The sequence below is a fragment of the Triticum urartu genome, chromosome 1A (assembly GCF_056163025.1).
Source record: "Triticum urartu cultivar PI428250 chromosome 1A, HENAU_Tu73, whole genome shotgun sequence".
Classification (NCBI taxonomy): domain Eukaryota; kingdom Viridiplantae; phylum Streptophyta; class Magnoliopsida; order Poales; family Poaceae; genus Triticum; species Triticum urartu.
In genome coordinates, this window is record NC_141873.1 from 433,916,276 (window position 1) to 433,924,592 (window position 8,317).

The 8,317-nt window shown below is 45.5% G+C and overlaps 1 protein-coding gene across 1 annotated transcript; it reads left to right on the forward strand.

Moving 5' to 3' along the window:
* Positions 1 to 356: 356 nt before the first annotated feature.
* Positions 357 to 1,184, forward strand: LOC147991575 (uncharacterized). The gene has a single exon (XM_087538734.1). The coding sequence runs from the start codon at positions 357 to 359 to the stop codon at positions 1,182 to 1,184; it is 828 nt and encodes a 275-aa protein (XP_087394860.1).
* Positions 1,185 to 8,317: the final 7,133 nt, after the last annotated feature.

The following is an 8,317-nucleotide window of genomic DNA, read 5'->3' on the forward strand; positions in this document are numbered from 1 at the left end:
CATGTATGAGTCTATGTATAATTATGTTGAGACTTTATTCGCCGTATTTTTCGCTCTTCTGCTTTCTTCCGGGATTTGTCGCTGGCTTTTCCCCAATTTTATTCTTGGGTGTTTCTCATCTCGATTGTGTTGTCTTGGGAAAAATTCACAATAGGATGACGCGGGGAGGTAGCAGTAGCAACGTTTGTGAGGGAACTCCTGTTCGTCGTTCCGCACGACAGGCAGGACATTCTCCCGAGCCGTACGTTCAGCCACCACGTCCACCGCCTGATCCTCCCTCCACCGAGCAAAGTCTGTGTATGTTTGAAGAAAAAAGGAACAATGATCTGATTGAAATATTGAGAAGTGTTCAAGCTATGGTTGGACAGAATGGAAACCAGAATGGTCATCGCTCAAAGCTGTCAGATTTTCAGAGGACCAATCCACCCAGTTTCAGTCAGATTGTTGACCCAATGGATGCAGACGATTGGTTACGCACAATGGAGAAAAAGCTTGAGATTGCACGTACTGAAGGAAATGATAAAGTTCCATTTGTAACTCATTACCTTGAAGGCGCAGCTGCCATATGGTGGGAAAATACAAAGGCCATGTGGCCGATTGATGAGGAAATCACCTGGGAGAAATTTAAGGATAAGTTCCGAAAATATCATATCCCTACTGGAGTTATGAAGGCCAAGCAGCGTGAATTTCTCGCGCTCGTCCAAGGAAATCAGTCTGTGGCTGAATATCTGCAAAAATTCAATCATTTGGCCCGTTACTCTCTGTATGACGTGGCCACCGAAGAAAGGAAGATTGACAGATTTCTTGGAGGTTTAAATCCACAACTTCGGTGTGCTCTCAGTATGTTTGATTTCACGGATTTCCAAACTCTGGTGGACAAGGCGTTCATTGCTGAACGGGAGCACAAGCTTATATCCGATAATAGGCCTGCTAACGACAACAAGCGCAAGTTTGAGCCAAAGAAGGATGGGCCACCTATGCAAAAGGCTCGTACCTGGCAGCAGACTCGGGTGGAATACATGCCAAATTGGCAGCAGAATGTTAACAAGACCACCACCCAAGTCAAGAATATTGTGACCAATCCAATGCATGAGGAGCGTCAACGCAGTAATTCTTGTTTCATTTGCGGGCAGCATGGACATTATGCCAAGCAGTGCCCCAATAACAACAAGACGAATGCCTAAGTCGGCCGCAAGTCAATTTTATGGAGTTGCGGCCAAATCAGCAAAACTTCACCGGGCACGTGCATCATATCTCCGCCGATGAAGCCCAAGAAAAGCCAGAAGTCGTCATTGGTATGTTTTCTGTTAATGACATACCTGCCATAATTTTATTTGACACTGGGGCTTCCCATTTTTTATTTCTTAGAGTTTTGCCGCCCAAAACAATTTTCCTTGCACAATTTTGGGCAAAAATATGCTGGTACAAACCCCGGGATCCATAATCAAGAGCAATCTGGTCTGCCGTGATCTGGAGATCAATATCAACGGGGTCCGCTTTCCAACATCTCTGATAATCCTTGAGTCTGAAAAGTTGGATATTATATTGGGTATGAATTGGTTGACCAAATATCAAGTTTGCATAAACTGTGCAACCCGAGAAGTCAATCTGACCAGTCTGGATGGGCAGCTCACCAAATTCTATGCTCGCGAGAATATACCTAAGCCAGAATTAGTGTGCACTATTATGGTTGAATTGGAATTTATTCCTGTGGTTAGTGAGTACCCTGATGTGTTTCCAGAAGAACTGCCAGGCATGGCACCAAATTGGGAACTGGAGTTTGGCATAGATCTTGTGCCCGGAACCGCACCGTTATACAAGAAGTATTACCGGATGCCCTCCTCAAAATTAGTGGAGCTAAAGAAACAGCTTGACGAATTACTCTAGAAAGGTTATATTCGTCCCAGATCTTCACCGTGGGGATCACCTGCAATTTTCATGGGCAAAAAGGATGGTAGTCTCCGTATGTGCATAGATTACCGCCAGCTGAATGAGGTCACCATAAAAAATAAATACCCGCTGCCAAGGATTGATGATCTGTTTGATCAGCTCAGTGGGGCTAAGGTATTCTCTAAAACGATTTATGGACCGGATATCATCAGCTTAAGATTGAAAAGGAAGATATTCCTAAGACCACATTCACTACTCAGTACGGTCTTTACGAATATACCGTGATGTCCTTTGGTCTCACCAATGCCCCTGCTTTCTTCATGCATATGATGAACAAAGTATTTATGGACTTCCTCGACAAATTCGTGGTAGTCTTCATCGATGACATCCTCATTTACTCCAAGGGTGAAGAAGAACACAAGGATCACCTCCGAGCAGTACTACAACGGCTCCGCGACCATCAGCTATACGCCAAGTTCAGTAAGTGCAAATTTTGGCTCAAGAAAGTTGGGTTTCTCGGACATGTACTATCCGCCGAAGGTATAGCTGTGGACCCGAGCAAAGTAAAGGATGTGCTCGATTGGGTACCACCCACGACCGTGACACAGATCCAGAGTTTCCTTGGATTAGTTGGATACTATCATCGTTTTATTGAAGGGTTTTCCAAAATTGCTAAACCCATGACGGAGCTGCTCAAAAAGGATACAAAGTTTAAGTGGACAAAGGATTGTGAGAAGAGTTTTAATGAGCTGAAGATACAACTGACAACCGCACCTATATTGACTCTTCCAGACATTTATCGCAGCTTTGATGTGTACTGCGATGCCTCCAGACAAGGTATTGGTTGCGTGTTGATGCAAGACAGCAAGGTAGTAGCATATGCATCGTGACATCTACGACCTCATGAGGGAAATTATCCTACTCATGATTTGGAATTGGCTGTAGTGGTTCATGCATTAAAAATTTGGAGACACTACCTCATTGGAAAAAGGTGCCAAATTTTTACCGACCACAAAAGCCTCAAGTACATTTTCACTCAGCCAGATTTAAATCTCCGTCAGCGAAGATGGTTAGAGTTGGTCAAGGATTATGACCTTGGAATAAATTACCATCCAGGCAAGGCCAACATCGTTGCTGATGCGCTCAGTAGAAAGCCCGTCAGCTTAAATGTCATGTTAAAATCATTGCCCACCAAATTCCAAGAGGAGATCGCTCAGCTCAACTTGGTCATCATAGAGGCTGACCTCGCTAATATTTTGGAAGTTACCCCCACACTTGAGATGGAGATCTACAAGGCACAGCCAGCTGACACCAACCTACAAAGACGTGCCAAGGGCCAGATGGCAAAGCAGGCCTTTGACTTCTCCAAGGACGAATTTGGTACCCTCCGATTCCGTGGACACATTTGTGTGCCAAATCAACCAGACTTGAAGAAGAAAATCCTGTTATAAGCCCACGAATCGGCATATTCCATTCACCCGGGAGGTACGAAAATGTATGAGGACCTTAGACAAATATTCTGGTGGGATGGAATGAAGAAAGACATTGCCTATTTTGTAGCCTGTTGCGACATATGCAATAAGGTGAAAGCAGATCATCAGAAGCCAGCCAGACTTCTCCAACCGCTGCCAGTTTCACAGTGGAAATGGGATGACGTTTGCATGGATTTCATCACAGGATTGCCTAGGACTCAGCGAGGCAAGGATGCAATCTGGGTTATAATAGACACCCTGACCAAGGTTGCTCATTTCATTCCGATCAGCACCAGATACAGAGCAAATGAACTTGCCCAACTGTATGTATCCAGGATCGTCAGTCTGCATGGAGTACCCCTGAACTATCACTTCTGGCCGAGGTTCTTTGTTTACCTCCGCATTTTGGCCCCGTCTCCATCAATCCTTAGGGACAGCACTGAAATATAGTATTGCCTATCACCCTCAGACAGATGGACAGACAGAGCGGGTAAACCAAACACTCGAAGATATGTTGCGAGCCTGTGTGCTAGCCAAAGGTGCTAAATGGGAAGACTGCTTGCCGTATGCCGAGTTCTTTTATAACAACAGTTTCCAGACCAGTCTAAAGATGTCACCATATGAAGCTCTGTATGGCCGTAAGTGTCGCACTCCTCTAAATTGGTCTCAGACTGGAGATAGCCGTATCTTCAGAACGGATCTCATGCTGGAAGCTGAGAAACAAGTTAGGAAAATCCGAGACAGACTGCAATTGGCCAAATCTCGACAAAAAAGTTATTATGATGCCAAACATCGGCAGGTCAGTTTTGAACCCGGAGAACACGCATACCTCCGAGTCACTCCTATGAAAGGAGTCAAGAGATTTCAGACTCATGGAAAGCTGGCACCCAGATTCATTGGTCCATTCCCGATTATGTCTCGAGTGGGAATTGTTGCATATCAACTGGAACTACCCCCGAAATTGGCAGACATACACAACGTGTTCCATGTTTCGCAATTGAGACGATGCATATCCCCGCCTGAGGAAAGAACTACAACGGCTGAGATAGAATTGGCAAAATATTTAACTTATGAAGAAAGACCGTTCAAAATTTTGGATCAGATGGAAAGGGTCACTCGCAGTAAAGTCAGAAAATTTTACAAGGTTCAGTGGGAGCATCACACAGAGTCAGAAGCAACTTGGGAGCAGGAAGAATTCCTTAGGGATCAGTATCCAGAGTGGTTTTCCCAAGCAACCGAATCTCGAGGACGAGATTCATTCTAAGTGGGGGAGGTTTGTGACAGCCTGGGTTTTGCCCTTTCTTATTTGCTTGATTTTTCATTTGAAATTTTTTGAAACTTGGAGTTTCTGAATCTTTTCTTATGGACTTAAACACTTGGGCATCCTTGGCTTTCACCCAAGTGCTTCACTTCCCTCCTAAATCATCATTTCACTTATGACCCACCAAAAAATAATCTTTGGAATACTTTTCTTAAATGAAAAATATTCATTTTCTTTCCAAAAACCCTAAGCCAGATCTGTTTGCCTCAAAGCAACCCCAATTTTTATGGCTCAGAAAAATCTGAGATAATTCACAAATATTCTGTGAACCCTAGTGCACCTTCCTGAGCAAAAATATTTCATCACTTTTTGGAATATTTTTGCTACAGAAAATCTTTTCTATTCTGGAAAAAAATGGTGGTTTCTACAGCAACTACCATTTTACTTGCTCCATTTGACCTGAACTTTCTTGTGCATCTTTACCTTAGTAACTTATCACTAGCCTCCAAAGCACAGCTTCAAACTCCAAGCCATTTGACCACAGTAACATAACCAAGTTACTGACCAGAAACTTACTTGGTGTGTGAAAACTTCTCTACTACACCTGGATCCAAACCAAACCGTGGTAACACTCAAAACTACCACGAACAACATGCCAGACATTGAGTTTTTGCTTAGATCGACCTGATGTCATTGTTCACGCGGTGACCACGGTTCGTCCAGGCCTGCTGGCATGCAGCCGACGCGCTCTGCGACACACTCGAGCCTCTGTTGCTCACGTGCTCGCTTCCCCGCCTGCCCAACCATGCCAACCCTCACCACCATCATCGTCTCAACGTTCTTAACTCCTCCCTGGCGCTCGCCGACGCTGGAGCTTGCCGCAGCGAGCACGGGCAAGGTCCGGCCAGCCCAACAATGCGGAGCGCACTGTGCTTCTTGCCATCCTCTTGATCCTGTGCTCTTCTCCACCCGCCCACAGTGGCTGCGTGACCTCCGTCGCCTTCTCCCCCTCTCACTGACGCCGCTCGTCACCGGGCGCTATGGACAGGTGTCCACCGGCGGAGCCCGGAGCACCCCCGCCGCTTGCCTATAAATAGAGCCCTCCCCAGCCTCCTCAAGCACCATCCAGCACTCACACACACCCCACGATCGAGTAGGAAGCCGGAGCCCGGTCGGGCAGGCCTCGGGCTGCCGTCCCCGAGCTCGAGCTCGCCGGTGATCCCCTCTAGTCGCCGCAGTAGCTCCAGCCCCTCCAAGGCCTGGGCGACCCCTCCAGGACCTCCGCCTCTCTCCGGTGAGGCCGTCTCGCCCGCTTGGAGCCCCTGGAGTGGCCTCTTCTTGCCGTCTTCCTCAACTCCGGCGACCTCCACGTTCTGCCTCCGCTTGCGAGGTTGATTCTGACGCCGTCCGACCACCCCTAGCTACGCTACGGGTATGGGCAGGTGTGCCTCAACCCCCTCTTGCCATCCCTCCCTCTCGTTTGGGACAAGGAGCCCTCGTCGCCGGCGAGAGCTGGCCCCCTCTGTTTCCCTCTCCCTCTTCCCCCACCTGACTAGCGAGGCCCGCTAGTCAGCCACTCAGTATGTGCGCGAAGCGGTACGAGTGGTGGCGCCCCTGGGCTTTACGCCTTCGACGTCACCCCCAGTCTATTTCTTTTATTCAAATTCATTTGAATTTACAGAACACTTCAAACAGTTATAACTTTTCAACCATAAGTCCAAATGAATTGATTCTTTTTGCATTGTGTTCTTTGATAAGAAATCTAGCAGCTCACCAAAGATGAGATTTTTCTGAGCTGTCTAGAATTTCTGGTGATTATAAGAAGTGTTCTTGATATTGTCTTTTTGTGTTTAAAACTATTTTCAGAAGGTGAAGCTTGTCTTGAGGATCACCAGGAAGCTTGTGAACCTCATCTGCACTAAGGCAAGCCACAGCAACATTTTCATGGTGCCATTTCAATAATTGTGATTTTCTTACTTGAATGAAATGATTGATCCATGCATTTAAATGATTATGGAGTTATTTATATTCTGTTAAATATTGGTTAGTTGTTATGCTTGATTTACAGAATGGGTGAAACTAGTTTAGTGGATAAAGCAAGATAAGATTTATTTGAGGTGATGTTAGAAATAATTTTGTTATGCATGTTAGCAATTATTTAAAGCTATATTTTGCCCTCTTAGATTGATAAAAATTTGTTAGAAAATGTTCTGTTAAATACTTGTTTAATCATATTACTTGTCTTACAGAATGTTTGAACCCAACTTAGTGATAAAGAAAGTAAGAGTTGTTGATAGTGAAATCTTTTTGACAAGCATATGAGAAATTTATCGGAGTTACTTTCTTTCGTAAGAAATCAATAAAACTTGTTGCAAAATATTTTGGTTAAGTTGTGAGTTATTTGAGCAAGTAGAGTAATTTGAGTTGTTGACGTTATGCTTGGTGTGTATAAGGATGACATCGGTCATTTTTTTAATCACTATATGATCCATGTGTTGTTTTGCATTTCATGGCATGCTATGACACTGGTCATTTTTAGTTTAAAGTTAAACCTGAATATAACTCAACTTGAATATACCATTGACTGGGTCATGGTGCCGCTGAATCGAGTTTCTTTCTAGTGCAACCACATTTGCCTTTGTGGGAAGGCCTTGATTCAGTCCATTGACACGGCCTCTGGTCGGTGCCTCCATCTAGGGAAGGTTATGTCGTGCTTGCCCTGGCCCGGTAAGCGGACATAATCTTGTGTGCTCGTTGATGAGATTATGGTACCGAGTCCCCGAGTGGGAGTGTCCCCGGGTGGGAGTGTTTTGACCACGAAGGTGGTCGGGGTGTCTTTGGTAGACACGAGGCCACCCAGGACCAGCCCGTGGGGGATTTGGGTCGGAGTGGCCGGGAGAGTGTTGTGGCAATGGAGGGGTTTTGACGGAATGCTGTTGGTCCACCCGAATGGGAGTGCGAGGCCATGGGTTCCGTGGTGTGGGTACAGTGTGCTACCTCTGCAGAGTGTGTAATCTATCGATAGCCGAGTCCATAGTTACGGACACCTTGTAGTAGGTCCCACCATGAGTCAACGTTTAATAAAAATTGTACACTAAGCTATGAACTTTGCATTGTTGATGGATGGCAGAAAGGCCATCGAGGCATTTGGGACCAAATGATGGTCATGGTTGTGATCGTCGTAAGGATCACGAGTTGTTCTTGAGAAACGCCACTTTGGTGGTGTGTTTGTGATCTAGAGATGATCACGGTTGGTAAGCTGTCCCGAGGGACGTTCGAGCATGATCACAAAATGTAGACATATAGTGTTGCATTTTTAATAATTGGTTAAATATCATGATATTGTTTGTCATTATGATTATGCCTGTTGTGAGCTTGCAAGTACATTCAATGTACTGACCTGGCGTGTCATGCCAGATTTTAGGAAAGTATCGTTGGAGAGGAGCGATGTTTGAGTCTAGATCGTGTCCACATCAGTGTCCCTGTGATATGGAGCTTCCGCCACAATGTTATTCCGCTGCCACGTAGTTGTTCGGATCGAGGCCCCTTTATGTTCACTAAATAATGTACATATTGTTCAGCCGCACCGAGTGTGCCGCTTGGCCTCGACAGCTGTTGTAATGTAACTATGTTCCGCTAGCATCAATAAAGCGTTGTTATTCTATACCAAGATGTTGTGTGTTGCCAGAAGACA

Excerpts from the sequence above, each read along its gene's own strand:
- LOC147991575 (XM_087538734.1), top strand. The coding sequence starts at position 357 with ATGGTTGGACAGAATGGAAACCAGAATGGTCATCGCTCAAAGCTGTCA.